A 20,147-nucleotide genomic window follows, 5' to 3' on the forward strand; every position below is an offset into this window, starting at 1 on the left:
TGTTGTTAGACTTCATTTCCCATGAGCCTCATACATGTAGCCTAGCAAGCAGGCAAAATTACATAATACCATCTTATATAATTATCTGTATAAAATTGCCTTTCATGATGGCACCCAAATGTAAATAAAATTCCTATATCAATGACTGCTTATATCATAGAAACTCAATGTTTTTCCGTGCTTGCTTTAAAAGTAGCTATCTCCTCTATTGTAAAACAAGAAGTACACTTTATTTACTGGATGAATGAATTGAGAACAGAGGTCCAACAGCAAAAGAGTTTAATGAGAAATCCCTTTCAAACATCCCCTCAGTGTAAAACTTGAGAAGGGAACAAAAAGAAAGGAAGAAGAAGGTGAACAACAACAAAAAAAGACAAGAAAGGACAGCTCCTACTGGTGGTTTTTACAACATAAAACTGAAGTTGTGCAGTCCTTAGTGCTCTCTGAGCTTGGTTGTTTGCTTGAAGATGTTTCATTACCAAATAGGTAGTTCAACCCTGAACCACATATATACTCTTCTACTGGAATGAACTGAAGTCATGGGGAAAGGAATCTGTAGCTATGCCTTCAGATAAGAACAAAAACATACCACAAAGCTATGCATGCCATGTGGTGTGTTCATGTTTTTGCATGGAAACAATCTGGCAAATGTGCAGAAAATATAATGTGTCAGTTGTACTTGAATAAGTAGTAAGAACTATAGCAACAAATGGACATACTTCAGCTCATGAAGATAAAGATTTATCAGACAGACAAGGAAATACTACAACATGAGTTGACAGAAGAAGCAACTCTCCATGGGGAAAAACAAGCAATGGAATTGTCCCCATGGGTAAGCAGGATCACAAAAAGCAAGAAATTGTGAACAGCCCAAAAGACAGAAATACAATTTAGAATTATCTTCATAGGGTAGAGAAATAGGTAAAAATAAAGAATGAAATTCAAGAAACTTGCAACGCTCTTCACACAGAGATGAGATGCATAGGTGTAGCAACTGGGATACCTAGTTTGGTAATAAAGTGCTTATAACAATTTTGGAACAATATTGACTGCAAACCAAATAAGTGTCAGCATCATGAACTAGCTGCAAAAAAGGCATGTGGAATTTTAGGACATGTAGGCATATAATAGCTTCCAAAGGACAAGAAATAAATGTTCCATTTTATTCTGCATTGATCAGATGCCAACTTGAATTTTGTGCCTATATTTTAGCACCCTACTTTAAGAAGCATTCAGACTAATCGGAAGAGGTTCAGAGAAGATTGACTAAGTTAATCAGGGAGCTAGAAATTAAGTTAGTTGAGGAAGGTGAAAGAACTGGGATATTTAGCCTTGAGAACAGAAGACCGATGAGGGACACAATAGCATTCTTTGTATATCTCAAAAGACATTACAGAGAAGAAGGTAAAGATGAGTCATTGTTCTACATCCAAAACGTGGAAAAATGGATTTCAGCTACTTTTAAATTCAGAATAGATTCTGATTGAATAAGAGGTTTAAAAAATTCTGACAGTAAGAGCAGTCTGATAGTGGAACCAATTGCCCAGAAACTTATCTTCGCTGGGTGTGTTCAAGTAGAAGCTTTCTGTTAAGAATCTTTCATTTAACTTTTGGCATTGAGGAAGATGTTAGACCTGAAGATCTAAAAGGTCTTTTCTAACTTCATGATTGTGTGATTAAATATTATAATCAAATGGCAACTAAATATAGGGCTATTGATCCACTGCTCCCATAAGTAACCATAAAGCATCTGTTTTTCATTTTACAAGCCTGGATTTGTAATTACTTTATTGAATTTAATTAAATCTTCTTGTTGCAATTGCTGCTTTATATATCACGGGCTCAGGGGACGGTTTGGCAAACATATTTAGACGCTGTGGGAAAATGTCACAGCCTGTATATGATATGATATGATATGATTTTAAGTTAGTATGTCCTTTAGCATCATTGTAAGTTTTATAGTAAAATAATAAATATACATGCAACCAAGTTGCTGGTCCCAATCGTGGAGGACTACCTTTACAATGCAACAGGCACAATATACCCCTCCCCCACTTCCAATTTGCCTATACACACACACAGTCACAATTTCCATACATATTCAGATATACTGCATCTTTCTCTCATAAGTCTTACATTCACATGGAAACATATACCTGCATATATTTTTTTCTTATGGGTGGGAAGGTTTTGTGTATGAATACAGAATAGGACAACTGGCATCAACCAGAGGGATTCTTTTAGATCCTGCTGATATTGGAAATAGTATCTAATAAAACAAACATGTTTGTAAACATGGAGGTCATGAAGTATAGTTCATTCAAGACAATCCCATCCCTGCATGATTCAGAACACAACTTGAATAACTAAGAGGATTTCCTCAAAATCACAAACAGTTCTGATATTTCTCAGACCAGCTTTTTTTTAAAGCTCAGGAACCTGTCACAGTCCAGATAATGTCACTGGGAGGACAAAGAATCCTGCCCCTGCACTTTACGTTTTCCTCAAACCTTTTACTCACATAGCCACAGCATGAAGCATTTCCCTTCCTTTTCTCTAGCTGTTGTAACAATAGTTATAAAGAGAAAGGCAAAAGATAGCTTTCCCTCCTCTCTTCCTGCCATTTCTTCAGCAACCTATAAATTGGTAAATCTATGCCCCCCAAAAATTAAACCACAAACCAACTCTCAAACCAACCAAATCTCTCCAGAACAGCTTAAGTCAAAAGACTGATCAGCCCAAGAAGAAAAACAGGAATGAACATAAGGATTATAACAGCCACTATGTAGGCCAGACAGGCAGAAGACAAGCATAGCATACCCATGAGCACCAACTAACAGTCAGAAGATGGGATGAAAACTCCTTAATCTTATGACACATGGACAGACTCAATCACAGTTTTAGCTGGGAATGTGAGAGCATTATAGACCAAGCCAAGTCAATGATACTAAGGAATTCCTGGGAGCTTGGCATTCAGATAAATCAGCCATCAATAGAAACATTAAAAATAAACCATATTTACACACAATTCAAAAGATATAACAAAAAAGTTAGGAAGGAAACAAAAAGACCTTCCAGCAGCCAACACCCAAATAAGGGGAATTAATGCCAGGTAAACAATCAAGTGGAAAACAGTACCATAATCAAAGAACTAACAAAGAGAAAACTACACTTTCGCTAAAACTGACAAACTACTAAAACTATTGTGTATAAACAAAGGGCAAATACCACACTCACTGGCAGTGATAATGTTACCTAAACTAAGCTATAAAACAATAGGTTCAAAATTAAGCACATCACTTAGTCTTTAACTCAGTATTGTGCAAACATTGCCAGGAACAGTTGGAAGAATGAGTTCTTTTTCATTTCAGATTACAATTGAACTGAAGAAGAATTCAAGTGGGCAATATGCTTGTTTTGGATTAGGTGTGAAGATTGCAAGTTCCAAGCCAAGAAATTGGAAACAGTGATGTAATAATTATAAATAAGCTTATAGATAATGAGTGCACTCCCTGTTGGGAATGCAGATGGTATTTACTTAGAGAATTTAGTGTTAAATTAATCCTATGACACCCACATTAATCGATATATTTTCCATCTTCCTAGGCATCTACAGTGAACTGTTAGAACTATGAAAACAAGCACAAACTATAAAAGCACAAACTCCACCCCTAACTATTTTACAGGCTGACAGCTGATGCAGGTAAATAAGTCACATTATATCATGATGCACCTTTTGTGGTCAGCAAGTGATTTGTGAGTGTTCGTGTCCTTCCTTCATTTTTTAAAAAAAATTCAATCCAGATACTTGAACCATCCAGAGATAAGATTCTTCCATCCCTAGTTTTGGATGGAGACGCACTGCCCCGGAGAACCTGGGGTGCAATCTGGAAGTCCGCCTAGACTCATGGCTCCTGCTCAAAGAGCAGGTGGCAGCCATGGAGAGGAGAGAGTTTGGCCATTTTTAACGTTTAGGGGCCAGCATCTCTGCATTTGTGAATTTGAACCTACCTCATTTAATCAATCAATATGGGGAGGAGAAAGAAGGGAGAAGGGAAGAATATATCTCCAAAACTATTACACTAACTACACAACCATTTCTGAATGTTAGGGCTGACAACATTAATTTACATACCACTGGCCGGTGTACATCCCAGAATGCTCTCTCCTGGCTATCAAGGATTTTTCTTTCTATTTTGTCCCTTTTCTTGTCCACTCTGTAGATGATGAGATGGATAAGTAACATAAAAAGATAAATTGAAATGCCTCGAAAGACAGCAGATGACAAATCAAGCAATAAAATGTCTGTGGCTACTCACTTGGCTTGTGCTTCTGCTTGCATAAAAATAAATTCCCACTTCCGTGCAAATGCTCGTTGCAACCTGGCCAAGCTTTCCTGAAAACACAGCACATATTAGCAAGTTCCTTGAGTAGGAAGAACTTTGGAGAGCTTGTAATCTTCATTACATAAATGTAATTTAGATCCAAGTCATTGCAATTTTCTTCTGACATGTCAAGATTCCAAATAAGGCTTGCCTGAGTAAGTGACAAGATTCTGAAATCCTGAGCAGGGTCTGACATCGTTAGTACTTTTATGGGAGACCACCAGAAAACCTCACAATTGTAGACTACACCGGAAAGCTGAAGATACCTCCTGAGAGAACGCAACAGTCATCCATTTCATTGCCAATGTAAAGAAAACTAGATGGATAGACCCATCATTTTAAAAATGAGAAGCTATGACTTTGTTCACTGAAATGTTTCAGTTCACAGACCCTACATTCCCCAGGCATTCCTTTGTGCCTGTCAAATTCTGCCTTCTCTCTCCAGTTCTAAATGAGATGGGAACTTGTTTTCTTTTGTTATTGGAAACATAATTTATACATCTTGCACATCCATGCTCTCAAGCAAAAAAATGGATCAAGACAAATCTTTATAAATTAATAGTGGTTTTTCTCCCACAGATCAGACCTGGTTCTAAAAATTGCCATGTAAAAAAATAAATATTGTGTTCGCATAGTGGTCTACTTTAAGAAAGATGCAACAATTCTGCTTCTTCAGTTCCATAGCAAATCAATGCACTTTTCCACTCCTACAATAGCATCAGAGGTGGTATTCAGCCAGTTCTCTCCAGTTTGGGCGAACTGGTAGTGGTGGCTGCGGGAGACTCTGCTCACCTGCCCCAATGTCATGGGTGAGCACTGCACAAGTGCAGAAGGCGGTGCACATTCGCAGACATTTGTGAACCGGTAGGGAAGGTAAGTGAATCCCACTGCTGAGTAGCATGCTATAAATATATAGGCTTTGAGTACTAAATGCATTCTTTTGGGGATAGAAAAACACACTGTCCCCTATTTGAAGCGTGGGTACAACCAGTAAACAGGCTGGCAGTAAAATAAAATTGCACTGACTTCCCAATCTGCATTCTTGCAGTGGAAAGGAAAGATATCACCCTCAATTTTGTACAGTGTGAGTAGAGCATTCAGAGTGAGCTGTTCTCTGATGAAGCTTTCTGAGTTAGAGTCAACATAGACCAAAGCCGGTTTCTGTAACACATACAGATGGGGCCCTTGGCTGTTGTTACCAATGTTTCTGAACATTTTAGAGCTCTGCATGGGGACAACTGTAAGTCTTCTGCAATTTAAGTGAAATGATCTCTCTTTTTGCCATGATGCTCTTCAGTCTTTTTAAAGACAATATTATCCCATAGACCCGTGATGGTGAACCTATGGTGCATGTGCCAGAGATTGCATGCTGAGCCCTTTCTGTGGGCATGTGTACCTTTGCCAGCTGCTCTTCTGGTTTCTGGCACACTGGCCAGCTGGTCTTTGTGGGCACCGGAGCACCGGAAAATGGCCTGAAAACAGCCCCCAAAACGGCCAAAACCCAGGCCATTTTGGGGGCTTTTGGCAAGCCAAAAACGTCTTGAAAAATGGTCTGAAAACATCCAAAAACTGGCCAAAACTGGCCAAAGAACAGGCATGCACCTGTTGGACAGCTGGCCTTTGGGTTTCTGACGCTCCAGCATGTGCATGCGCACCGGCCAGCTGGTCTTCAGGTTTCCGGTGTCACCATGCGCCATGCATGTGCATGCACTCACGTTCCGATTTGGGCACTCAGTGCTGAAAAGGTTCACCATCACTGCCATAGACTCTGCCATTATTTCTAATGTGCTTGTAAGGTTCAATATCAATGCCTGCCTGCAAGTTGAAGCCACAAAATATCTGGTTTTTTTTTTATCAAGACCAGGATTGTTTCAAGGGCTTTGCTTTTGTTTCTGGCAGAGTTTCCAAGTCTCATGACCCAATTTTCAAGTCTCGCCTCTAGGAAAGGGTCCAGGTACTTACTGCTTCATAGTCTGCTAGCTCAAGCCGTGCTTTGTTTTGCATTGTTCGCTTGCAGAGGTAAACCGCTGGAACACACACAAAAAAAGAATCAATCATTTCTTGCTTTCTCAGATACTATCTGAAAGCCCAGACATCAAGACCTAAACTTTATTATATATTTCATTGAGTAAAAAGGTTCTGACTGTCACAGCTTTGCCTGTGTTTCTTTTCAAAACATGATGATCTGCCGGAAAGCATTAAAATGCAGTCTTTGTCAAAAGCAACTAGCTATTGTCTGGCAGTCTGTCTATAAATGAGCGATCAACTAAATTTTGTTTGTTTGCTTTTGCGTTTGCCATTTGCTTAAGAAATAATGCACTGCTACTAAACAAAAAAGAATTACAAAGTCTGGCGAGTTTTACAGCCTATGCCTGGAGGTGACTTTGAAACCCAAGGACTGCAAGGATGGAAACGCTTTTTGCCACTTGGAGTGTAGGGATTCAAATTGCTTAAGAAATAAGGGTATGCTATTGTTTATGAAAGGGATGTGGTGGCTCAGTGGCTAAGATGCTGAGCTTGTGGATCAGAAGATAGGACGTTTAGCGATTCGAATCCCTAGCGCCGCATAACAGAGTGAGCTCCCGTTACTTGTCTCAGCTTCAGCCAATCTAACAGTTCCAAAGCACGTAAAAAAGCAAGTAGAAAAATAAGGACCACCTTTGGTGGGAAGGTAACAGCGCTCCGTGCACTTTCGGCATTGAGTCATGACTATGGAGACGTCTTCGGACAGCGCTGGCTCTTCGGCTTTGAAACGGAGATGAGCACCACCCCCTAGAATCGGGAATGACTAGCACATATGTGCAAGGGGAACCTTTACCTTTACCTATTGTTTATGATGTTCTCATAAAAGAGTTAATGTTTGGTGCTCCTTCAGCCTGTTTCCTTTCAATGTATACTGTTTTCTGGTGCAAAGCTCCCGCAGACCAGTAAATTTTAGAGTGGGGAGGAATATGTTTACATTTTGAAACAGGACATTAGTAAGTACTTCACATAGACAATCTTGTCCACAAAAATAATTCTGGGCCCTTTGACAACATATTTCCTACATAAGGCTCCAAATCAATGTTGTTGTTTTTTCAAACTTGGCAACTTTAAGATGCGAGGACTTTAGCTGCCAGAATACCCATGCTGGCCGGAGAATACTGGCAGTTGAAGTTCACACATTTCAAGGTTGCCTGGTTTGAAAAACACTGCTCTAAATGCTTATCTAAGAAATGTAGTCAGGATAATTTAGCAACCTGATTCAGCCAAGAACATTTTTTTTAAAAAAAGCAGGTACATCTGGGGGGGGGGGGGGAAACCACCCTCACATTTCTCTGTAAGTAAATACAAACTTCTGCCAGTTTTCTTATCTGTTAACTCAAGCTTAAAGGCAGACAAAAATCAGCCTACTGAAATAGCCCTATGATGTTTTCTATATCCTTGGCAAATATTCAAAATGTACTAAATTTAGTTATATTTTCTGCATTGGGCTAAGCCTTATTTTCTTTATTTTCTCTACCTTCTATACAAGTTTTGATATGGAGTGAGTTCCACTGTCATGTATATCTCACCCTGTGTTCATGAACTTACATTTCTTTCTTTATAAGCTTCTTGGGATATGTAATATTTTGAATTGTCTTTTTATAATCTGTACTATTTCAGGCAGATTCTCTTTTAGCTCAAACTGTCCAGAATATTGTTTTTTCATCTGTTAAAAATTAATTTCCAAGCTGCTGTGCTCTAGGGAGGTTTGCAATGATCTCCTTTCACATGGAAGGTCCGCATGTTAATACTTATAGTTCAAAAAGCAGGATTACATTTAATCTTTTTGTTGCTTTACAATAAAGTTTTGTTTTGTTTATCTCTTACAAGGAAAGCGATGAAGAAAGAAAGGACTGTCCTCTAGTTACCACATCTATGCATGTCTAGGAAGTGGCACGGTCTCTATTTTCTCTATTTTAACTTTTAATCCTTAGAATGAAATAGAAATCCTACCTCTAACTCAGGGGTGGGTTCCTGCCAGTTCTAACCTCTTCTATAGAAGAGGTTCCACAAATCTACAGTGCCGTTTAGAACCGGTTCCAGCTCCCTCCCCCTGCCTGTCCGCACATCATCAAGATGAAGAGCGAGAGGAGGAATTCTGGGAGTTGAAGTCCACAAGTCTTAAAGCTGTCAAGTTTGAACACCCCTGGGGTTTTTTTCTAAAGGGTTAGGGGTGCAAGGGTCTTGTAACTTGACAGCTTTAAGACTTGCACACTTCAATGCCAGAGTTCCTCAGCCAACATGACTGGAGGAGGAATTTGGGAGTTGAAGTCCACAAGTCTTAAAGCTGTCAAGTTTGAACACCCCTGGGGTTTTTTTTCTAAAGGGTTAGGGGTGCAAGGGTCTTGTAACTTGGCAGCTTTAAGACTTGCACACTTCAATGCCAGAGTTCCTCAGCCAACATGACTGGAGGAGGAATTTGGGAGTTGAAGTCCACAAGTCTTAAAGCTGTCAAGTTTGAACACCCTTGGGGTTTTTTTTCTAAAGGGTTAGGGGTGCAAGGGTCTTGTAACTTGACAGCTTTAAGACTTGCACACTTCAATGCCCAGAGTTTCTGAGCCAACATTTTGGTTGCTAAGCAAGAGCGTTGTTAAGTGAGTTTCACCACATTTTACAAGTTGGCCAATCCCACCCAGTCACATGACTGGCAAGTCACTTTCACTTGATCACGTGACCGGCAAACCACTCCCACCCGGTCATGTGGCCGGCAAGCCACTCCCACAAAGCAGGCCACACCTACAGAAGAGGTTCTAAAACTTGTTGAAACCCACCACTGCTCTAACTGATACTAGAATTAAGGTGCAGGTACTAGATAAAATGTCCCTCTAGAAGATAGGGGTAGTAGCAAGAATGCCAAAGCAGGTGGGGCATCAAATGTGAAGATCAGAGAACCTCTGAGAAAGATGGTTTGGTATCTCCAGTCTTTCACCCTGCAAGCCTTAGCATTCATTACAGAAATGTACAGGTAGTCCTCATTCAATGACTGCCCTATTTAGTGACTGTTTGAAGCTACTACTGAAAAAGTAACACTGTATGACCAATTCTTGGTGTAGCATCCCTGTATCTCCCATGTGATCATCATTCAGGGGCTGTGCAATCACTGGGCATTTATGACTGTTGCAGTATTTCAAAGTCACATGGTCACCATTTGTGAGCTTTACAGTTGGCTTCCAATAAACAGAGTCAATGGAGAAGCTAGCAGTAAAATTGCAATTGTGGCCATGTGATGTCTCATTTAACATAATAATGGTGTGATCACATGATGTCACACTTCTTGTATCACTTGGGCATTGCGGTCATATATTTCCCAATCCATTCTGTCAAGTGATATCCATTAATTTGGAAGTAGTTTAATATTGTCAGGCAAACTAATCACCAATAAATCTATCTACTGGGTTCCAGAAACATTTTAAAAATATCATATTGCGGGTTAAACATCCTTGCTCAAGTTCAGAAAACCAGCATGTTTAAAGCAAGTGTTGATTCCGATCCTATGGTTTTAAAAAATGAAAACTTAATATGTAGGCATACCCAAAGTATTCTGGCTTGAGTTCCTGGCCTGGCATGAGGAAGATCATTTTTTCTATCTCATTCACCTCTTCCTGCTACCACCCCATTTAAAACTGAACACAAATACAACCAGCACTATGGTATTCTGACATCAACTGTGGAACTATGATGGGATGTCATTGCATTTGTGTATCAGAAGAAACATCGGAGGAGTATCACAAGTAAAACCAGTTAAGTGCTTGGAAAACTATCAGTTCCCTCCTCAAGGTTGGTGGAATCCAGTTCATTTTTGCGCTGATCGCCTTCTTTTCAACTATACTTACAAAGGTCCTCCTTTTCAGCTACACTTAAGAAGACTGTACATATTCTCTTGCAAACTTTTAGTGTTAGACTATAGATCATTTCCTCTTATCAGTCGCCTCCTAGCTAGAACTGGAGACTCCTGAGGTGCCACTGCATATTGACAATTCTTGATGTAATATTTTCAAATTTCCAAATAATTTCTTTGAAAAAAATATACAACTCATAATAAGGCGAAAGGAGGAAAAAGACTTCTTAATTTCTGAACTGCAAAACATTCCCTACAGATGGCCAGCCCTGAAATGTTAAAACAAAACAAAAAAAGAAGTGTGATTTGGTGCTTTCTTTCTATTCATGGAATGTTAATACTTACAGTAAAAGACCAAATGTAAAGCAGCTTTAAAAAGAGACACAAATGTTTATTTCTTACGCAAACCTTTTTAAGGCATCCTGCAGAAATAGAGGGTTGTGTCTGAAATATACACTATACTCTGTTTTTCATTAAGCAAAAAAAAAAAAAAATTTTCCCTTATTGTAAGCACAGAGGAATAACACAAATGCATCCCTTTCTTTGTTTTTAACAAATACAAACTACTTAAAATAAAATAATAAAAATATTATAGACAGAAAAACAGAAAACATAAAAAAGAGTATATAAATTGCTTTCCCCTTCATTACAAGTATAAACATGTTTATCAACTTATCACCTTCTCTTAAAATATAAGAAAAATCTCTGCATCCCATATCTCCTTTCTTATCTATAAGCAGATCCTTTTACTCTTATAATTCAGTCCTGATCAGCAGAAGTGGATTACCAGAAATAAAAACATTTCTATTTCAACCTTTATTAAATAAGCTCACCTTTATTCCTTCCTTTTACTCTTAACAATCTTGATCGTTAATCCCTTCAAATAGAACCCTTGAATTTGTTTTCTTTTTCATTTTTTGTCTGTTCTCACAAAGTCCTTCAGAACTCTAACAGATCTCTTTTGTAAATCCAACATGAAAAATTATTTGAGTTATCTTTTGTTTTGCTATTTGTTCACCTCTTTTAATTATTAAAACATCAGCTTATTAAAACTTTTAAATTATTAATTAAAATTATTAAAACATTTTCTTTGTATATCCAGTATAACATTATTTTCCATAACATTCTTGTAACTTGTCATTTTTAAATCTTATTTCAGATCAACCTTGTCTGGTAACAATTGTGTATTGAGCCGCGGTGGAGCAGTGGTTAGAGTGCAGTACTGCAGGCTACTTCTGCTGATCACCGGCTGCCTGAAGTTTGGCAGATCGAATCTCACCAGGCTTAAAGTTGACTCAGCCTTCCATCCTTCCGATGTCGGTAAAATGAGGATCTAGATTGTTGGGGGCAATATACTGATTCTGTAAACTGCTTAGAGAGGGCTGTAAAGCACTAGGAAGCAGTATATAAGTCTAAGTGTTAGTGCTATGATAAGTATTTTATTCCATGACAGCCGTCCATCTATAATGGCAGGCACATTTAAAATTAAATTCTGGATCCATTTCTTACAAATATCTTCCAGTATGTCCAAGATTAAAATATTTTGCTCCATTCTGTATTAATAAATCAAATTTAAATTTTCCTTTAATTGTAATCTTTAGTTCCTTCTGGTTTCCTCTAGTATCCCATATTCAGAATCCTATGCTATCATACTTTCTTTTATGAATTCAAAACAACATTTTTGACAAGAAGGATTCTTATGGTTTTCTTCAAAATCTTAACAAATCTATCTGCATCCTTAGTCCATTTATAACTTTCCAAAATCAACATCCTAATCACTCTTTTGCTGTTTATTCCAAAAAAAGTGGGTTTCTTATGTCCTTAAACTGATCTTTAAAACTTCTTTTGTCAAAGATTAAAGGAAACTCACGCATAATAAAATGTGTTGACCGAAGGGTTCTTAATAGTTGAAAAGCAGCTAATAAGAATTTTCCAAAATTGATTAAAATATGAGGCGCGGCAGAACTTTGTGTCCATAAGGTTAGATTGCAGGCATGAGCTTGAAATCCCACAACTCAGACCCACACAACTGACAGTGAGTATTTATAGTAAACTAGCTTCCTCCAAGGGAGCAGAGATGGAATTGCAGTGAAGTTGGTGGTTAGGAAGTAATTCTGGCCAGTCAAACCTCTCTGAATAAAGGAGAGATTATGAGATTACCCACCTACATTCGGGCTAGCTGCTGAATAAACTGCAGGAACTGAGGTTTCCCCTTCCTGTAGAAACATACACCTATTTAATGTCAACTGAACTAGATTCAGTGAACTTTACCTGAACCTGCCAGCATAGATTATAACTCCTGTAACTCACACCTGCATGACTACTGGAGTATATTTTAAGAGAAAGTATCACTTTATTCAAATGAGACAATTATGCTAGGGAAAGTGCTAAACTCTCTGCTAAAGCTTTAGCTACCATTATTACTGCAGATATAGTAGTTGTTGAGATTTTGTCTTTTTCTCCATACCACAATTGTCAATAGAGAAAAATACACCATGAGGGAATAATGGAATGGGAGGGGCGGGGAGGGAAGACTTTACTTGGCCAAGTATGATTAGATAAACAAAGAATTTGCACTTCCCAGCTAAAGGTTCTGGGAATAGACATTCATACTTTTGGAGGGTATCAAGTTGGATATGTATGGAAATAAGTAATGAAACTGATAAAGGGCAAGATCTTGTAATGGCATAGGGCCATGATGGCAAACCTATGGCACGCGTGTCACAGGTGGCACACAGAACCGTCAGCTACAGTGTGCATGCGCACACCAGCTAGCTGATTTTCCTTTCCAAATTTCCAGTAGGCCCAACGGGTCTGTTTTTTGCCCTTCCCAAGCTCTGGAGGCTTTCCTGAAGCCTGGGGAGGGCGAAAACGGCCTCCCCCAGAGGCTATCTAGAAGCCAGAAATGGATCATTTCTCAACTTCTGGTAGGCCCAACAGGCCTGTTTTTTGCCCTCCCTAGGCTCCCGAAGCTTTCTTGAGGCCTGAGGAGGGAGAAAACAGCCTCCCCTGCCCCCCCCCCGGAGGAAATAACAAGCTCAGTTTGGAGAGAGCAGTGTGGCGCGCATGGAGTGGTAGGTTGTGCGTACATGTGTATGTGGGGGTGCACTTTGCATTATGGGTGCCGGCACGCGAGTACACTATCACACACGCGCACTTGCATTTTTGGCACTCAACAACAAAAAGGTTAGCCATCACTGGCATGGGAGAATGATAGTCGGAGACAGAATGAAGAAACTCAGACTGGCCTGTAGTCAGATAAGAGGCAGCTGAGCCTGGAGAAGTAATGAGTACATGGCAGAGAGGCTATACTTAATTTCTAGGATTGCAAATTTTTGGAAGGATAGATGTACTTTTCAGATTGTAAGATTCTGTTGATGTAACATTACAATAAAGATAGAGCTAATATCCCTGAGTGTGCTTCCTGTCTCAACTACCTCTCATTAAGTACATCCTTAATGAAATAAAGTTGTTGCCTACTAGGGTTTAACCTATGAAAGATAAATACTGAAGAGAAGTTAGAACAATTAATCAGTGGAACAGCTTGCCTCCAGAAGTTGTGAATGCCCCAACACTGGAAGTCTTTAAGAAGATGTTGGATAGCCATCTGTCTGAAACGGTATAGGGTTTCCTGCCTAGGCAGGGGGTTGGACTAGAAGACCTCCAAGGTCCCTTCCAACTCTACTATTGTATCGTATTGCATTGTGTTGTAAGAGCCAATAACGTTTTTGTTTTCCTGAAAGACCCAATATAATGTTAACTTTGCTAAAATATAGTATAGGTCTTGAAATAGCAACTGAGATCTGCATGCCAATATGCAGTGCTTAAGGGTACACTGAACTTGGCCAGATATATTTTTATTTAAATACAGATTGAGTTGCACATGGAGTCCCACAGGCTATTCATCATTACATGGAATTCAGTCACTGGTCTGAAGCCAGAAAAACATCATATTCTGAGCAATTCCTTACAATATTAGCTACCCAGAGCCTGATTTGTTGTTGCATTTTTCTAATCAGTATATTTGCCTTCTGGTAAAAGGCAAAGTATATAGCTTGGTTTATAAATAATTACAGCTGATCAGAGCCATAAAAAAAAACAAGGATTGATCTTACTTGAAAGGTTATATAAGCCAATGCGGATGTATATATACATTATCCAAACTAGGGGGAGACAGTCCCACTGCTATGCAAAAGCCGCAGTGAATTGTAACTTTAATGTGACATAATGGAAAAATATTGATTATGGAGAGAGTTAAATGGAATAACTATATTGGGTTTAGTCTGAATTACCTTTAATTTAGAACAAATGTAGCTGTCCTCACTCCATGTCTTTGTCCTGACACATCCATTTATTTATTTATCTATCCATCTATCTATCTATCATCTATCTATCTATCTATCATCTATCTATCTATCTATCTATCTATCTATCCATCCATCCATCCATCCATCCATCCATCTATCTATCTATCTATTTACCTACCTACCTATCTACTTACTTACTCACTCACTCACTCACTCACTCACTCACTCATTCATTCATTCATTTATTTGTTTATCTATTACAGTTAGGTGTCTCTCAAACCCTGAAAAATTATTCACTCCTAATATGAATGAAAAGAGAGGCCAGCTTGGGATCCTCTGTCCACGCATGTGTACCTTGAACTCTTATAATAGAAGCCCATGGAGAAAAGAGCACCTCCTGTTTTCTTGGCAGGCCATGAAACCATCCAAATGTGATAGCAATCTGCAGAATGGCACTGGCCTCCATATTTCATTGTTTTCAGAGGAAGAAGGCAAGAATGCTTTTCTTTAACAGATTTTACACATTCGTTATAAAGAAGAAAAATAAGCAGAACAACGCAAAGGCAGAGGAGGGTTTGGGAATTTCATTTCGCTCTTTCTACCGAAGTTACCTTTGCAGCCCTTTGAAGAGGAAAACAATAGCTTTGAAAAATAAAAAATCAATACCCACAAAGAAGTGATCTGCCCTGTCCTAGAAATATAAGCAAATTATATCAATAATTAAACAAATAAAAAGGTTGTGCTGGATATTGTTAGGTACAGCTAAGAAAAACTGCTTCTAAAGATGCAGGCGATGTATAGATCAAGTGATGCCAAAGAGGCACTCTGTGCATTGCCCAATGATATCCTGTCATCCCAAATCGTGATATGCCAATATATATTTTCAACTTGCACTAAGGAAGAGATTAAATGGGGTTCTCACTGTATTCTGTGCCTGAAATTAGGAAACGTGAATTAACTTCTGCCATTTTTTGATCACTATGCACTACTTTATCAGCTTTCTGACTGACGGCATCCAATTTTGTAAACAGTATGTAGGATTTGTCGGCTTTGCTAGTAAAGTCACATGGATGCATGTGCACACATTATTCCTGCTGCATACCGAACTTGTGTACTAGACTAGGAGAACATGTGAAAAAAACTAGATAACTTTGTAATATGTTAGAGATCACTCTAAAATTAAGAAGTTTCACAAAGAAGCATATTTTAGATTCTGCACTTTTTTTTTCTTAGCAACAGATTATAAATACCTTCCAACACAACTATCGTTTTTCAGATTTACTTGGAGATGTTTTGCTTTCCCCCTCTGCTCTGCTGTCAGTGACTTAATTGTACCTTCAAGCTCATCAAAGCCATATGTTTGTTTTTATTTTAACATGTCTTTTTGGCCAGGAGAGACCAGATAATTATGAGTTTCCAAACTATGAGCAAAAAAGTGGACTAATTATACTTTATCTGCATTAACTTTGCAGGAAACCCACAGCTTTCTATATATAGTGTAAGCTGAGTCAGGATTGAAGTAGAATACTAGACATTACTTCCATTAAAACAATTATACCCTACTAAATTTTAATAGCCATTTGACCAGCTCTCTACTCCATCTAGTCGTCATTATCTTCAAATGTGCATCAAAAAACAAAAGGGGCATATTGTTTTGAAGAATAAAAGATCAACTAAACCAAGGAAGTTGAAGTTTTCTAATAATCCCCAGGAGCTGTAAAAGTTAAGAAGGCTTCCTTGAGGAAATTGAAAGCTTGTTCTAATAAGAAAGACCCAAAAGAAGCATAGAAAAGTGTCAGGGGACATTAAGGAATGCAGAGACAGACACAGAAACAGAGACAGAGAGACAGAAACACACAGAGAGAGTGAGTCTGAGGAATGTGTGGTTAAAAAACATAAAAGGAAACAGTAAGAACTTCTTTAAATACATACCAAGCAGAAAACCACTTCTTTACATGGTGCATTAATTAATTTATGGCATGGCCACTTAATATGGATGATGTTGAAAGAAACTGGATAAATTCATAGAAAACCAAGCCTATTGAGAGCTATTGATCTTGAAGACTCACTGTGTTACATTGGAATTGGGGACAGCATGTCTCCCAAAAACAGTCTCAAAGGAATGACTGTGGGAAATGAGTGATGCCTCTGTGTAATGGAACACACCCAAGAATGGGCTATCATAAATTGGGCCCTAATATGGTGGGAGAGGCATGTGTTATAAACTTTCCCAGAATGAGCACCACTGGTTTACTGAGCTTATTAAACGTCTATTATATATAGCAATATCACAGACCCAGAAGACAGTGGAAAAGAACAAAGAAAAGGAAAAAAAAGAGGAAAGGACTATTTAGAAAAGCCAGTTTAGTGTAGTGGTTAGAAACCAGGAGACTATGAGTTCTAGTCTCACCTTAGGCACAAAACCAACCGGATGACCTTGAGACAGTCACTATTTCTCAGTCCTAGAAAACAAGCCAGGGCAAATGACTTCTGAAATCTTGCCAAGAAAACTGCAGGGATTTGTCCAGGCAGTGAACAGGAGTCAACATTGACTTGAAGGCACAAGAAACCATTGGTTGCCCTCTAATACCACTGGATGACATCACTAGGTCTTGCTGCTTTACCAGAGTAAGGAAGGCACTCAGAGATGATTCACACCCTAGTCAGTGTGTCTTCACTTCTGCCATCAGGCAGAAGACATTGAAACATAGCCAGCCGAACAAATAGGTTTAAAAATAGTTTCTATCCTTGGGCTGTCAGATTCTTAAACAAAACCACAATCACTCCATGCACACGTGGAAACGTATGACTAGTTTTTTCTTTTTCTTTCTTCTTTTTTTCCCTAATTACTTGCATAGGGATTATAATAGTATACTTTATACTATTTATGTTGTTTGTATTTTTTTTTCATGGATTGCACCAGTGTGGCTAAAACCAATTTCATTGTATGCATGATGCACAATGACAATAAAGGCTATACTAAGAATCTTAGTCACTGCAAAGTTGAATGTTGGATGACTAGGCACAAAAACAGTCAGGGAAGTGATTGAAGCCTGGGAACTATGCCCCATGTCAGTCAACAGCCACTGCTGATTTTACCCCTAGCCTATCAAGTACTCAGAAGGTGAGGGCTGTGCAGCACAAGCAAATGACAGCTAATGACTTAAAAACCAGCCACCAACACACCCCAATCAACATCTAAAAACATCCACTTACAACAGATACTATAAATACTACACAAGAACAGCACACATTCTGCTAGAGAGAAGTTCCCTGAAGAAGGGCTCCAGCATGAGTCCGAAAGCTTGGAAGACAAAGTCTCTGGTCCCAGTGACTGACCCAGGTTGGACCCTGGAATATTATCCTTGGGCACGTATATTCGCTTTCATTTGTAAGAATAAAAGATGATCAAGTTGCAAAAAAAAAATGGACGCAAATAAGCCAAAAGAGGGATTTAATCACCTTCACCGAGCGCCTAGGCAAAGTAACCCCAAAATAAAACAGAATCTATTTCATGACTAGTTGTACTGACCCAGTGGTGGGATTCAAAAAATTTACTACTGGTTCTGTGGGCATGGCTTGGTGGGCATAGCGTGGCTTGGTGGGTATGGCTTGGTGGGTGTGGCAGGGGAAGGATACTGCAAAATCCCCATTCCCTCTCCACCCCACTAACCTGCTTTCCAGCTCCATTCTCCTGTTCAGGGCAACAAAAGATCAGCTGGGAGGCTGGGGGGCAGTGAGGGCGGGGCCAACCTATTTGCCAGTTCTCCAAACTACTCAAAATGTCTGCTACCAGTTCTCAAGAACTGGCTGAATACCACCTCTGCACTGACCCCACTTTTCTATCTAAATGCAAGTTGCCAGAACAGCTACTCTCAAGCTGCATTTTCCTCTTCTTTGGTTTGTAGCCAGCTTTGAAGAAGGGGATAATAAGTATTCAGGACAATGGCAAAGAAGAGAGATTTCCTGCCTGTGAATTCCTGAATTCCTCTTCACCACTTGATTTTCCCTGCCTTCTGTTTGATCCACCCATTAATCCTTAGAGAGCTTGGGCGTCTGAAAATACAGTAGAATTCCTCTACCTTCACTCCACTCTGCCTCCTGCTTGCCCCAGAGACAACTGGTTGGCTACAGTGAGAAACACTAGACTAGGATGACTTAATCTGATCCAGGAGGGTGGCTCTCATACCGATATGTACTGAACAGGCTTATCTGGGTGTATTGTGATAATAATAATGGAGTGCCTAGGCAGAACTATTTTGCTTTATATGCAGATATTAATCAAAGCAGCATTAAATGATATGTTTCAAGGAATGCATCACTTGATGTCACCTCAGACAGAGCTTGTTCATAACTTTGAGATGAAAAATCAAAGAACGACTCACAAAAGGGATGAGGAACTATTTCCAAATCAGTTCTAAGTGGCTTGAGAGAGAGAAAGAAAGAATTCCTTGAATTACAGTTGTTAAAAAAGAAAGATAAATGCGAGATTGACCTTCCAGTTTCTGTAAATGTGGTCCCTCTTGGGATTAACATTTCATTATAATGGGCTAGCTTCCAAAGAATGCAATCCTATGCTATGCTTCCTACTTTGAAATCTGAGTCCTGATGGAAACAGGCACATAGCATTGTCATTCAGCCTCATTTTTACTGCTTCATCGTTTAAAGTTCTAAAACGGCTCTAAAGTATCTGTGCGGCTAGCGGTATTAATTCCTTCCCTGTAACTTTATTCCACATTATTCAGAATATGCTTTTCAGTGATGAATTCTTGAAGACAAGGAAACACTACCTTATGTTAAGCAGTTGGGTTCCTTTCTACATAACAAAAACAACCAGAATGTGCCATTCTTAATGTAGTCACGTCTAATAATAGTTAACATGTGGAAGCTTTTCTTGGTGTAGAAGTCAGTTTCTGTAATTCAGTATATACTTAAAAACACAGGAACAATTGATTGAAGGGTTATTCAGGCTGTGCAATCTAGAAAAATTAATTTACTAGATTGAAATATTATATCCTATGGAAAACAGTATGTTTTGCATACCACTGGATGCCATATGTTTTGATGCATTATCGGCTAAAATAGTATTTTCCTATTCATGGCAGCATGATCTAAACCCCAGTCTTTTTGCATATATGTTAATGTTGGATGCATGTACAAAAAGGATATGGGTTAGATTGCACTTGCCCAGCTGCCAACTTACCCAAAGCAGGTACCCTTGTTGCTGTGGGACGTCTTCAGATATCTTAGACTACAACAATGTAGTATAATTTCCCCCTTCAGACAAGGGCAGTGAGTTAGGGTAAAGCTGTCTGCAAGTGTCTTTAGATACAATGATCTGGAATAGTGAAGTACAAAATCTGGATCTGAAGTAGAGAAAGGTGCTTCAGAGCTTGCAAAGTACCCTCGGTTTGCATGTGGATGGGACAGAAAAATTCATTCTGAGTTGAGGAAGAAGCAATCCTATGTATTTTCCTGGGTCAAATGGTTATCAGGCAAAGCCAGGACAAAACTCTAGTCCTTTAAGAAGCACCCAATAGGTGCAATAAGTTATCCACACCATATCCAAAGTATCTTGTCCGTTTTGTATCT

The 20,147-nt window shown here is 39.0% G+C and overlaps 1 protein-coding gene across 5 annotated transcripts in view; it reads right to left on the reverse strand.

Moving 5' to 3' along the window:
• Positions 1-20,147, reverse strand: part of RGS7 (regulator of G protein signaling 7) — a 173,875-nt gene that overhangs the window by 26,385 nt on the left and 127,343 nt on the right. For all 5 annotated transcript variants that reach the window (XM_081944691.1, XM_081944692.1, XM_081944694.1 and 2 more), the window contains exons 7-9: positions 6,348-6,412; positions 4,320-4,396; positions 4,136-4,217 (exon numbers count right to left, since the gene is read on the reverse strand). In XM_081944691.1, coding sequence (XP_081800817.1) covers positions 4,136-4,217; positions 4,320-4,396; positions 6,348-6,412 — 224 coding nt within the window. The remainder of the gene's footprint in view (positions 1-4,135; positions 4,218-4,319; positions 4,397-6,347; positions 6,413-20,147) is intronic.

Source organism: Natrix helvetica (assembly GCF_964273705.1).
Source record: "Natrix helvetica genome assembly, chromosome: 2".
In the NCBI taxonomy this organism is placed as follows: Eukaryota; Metazoa; Chordata; class Lepidosauria; order Squamata; family Natricidae; genus Natrix; species Natrix helvetica.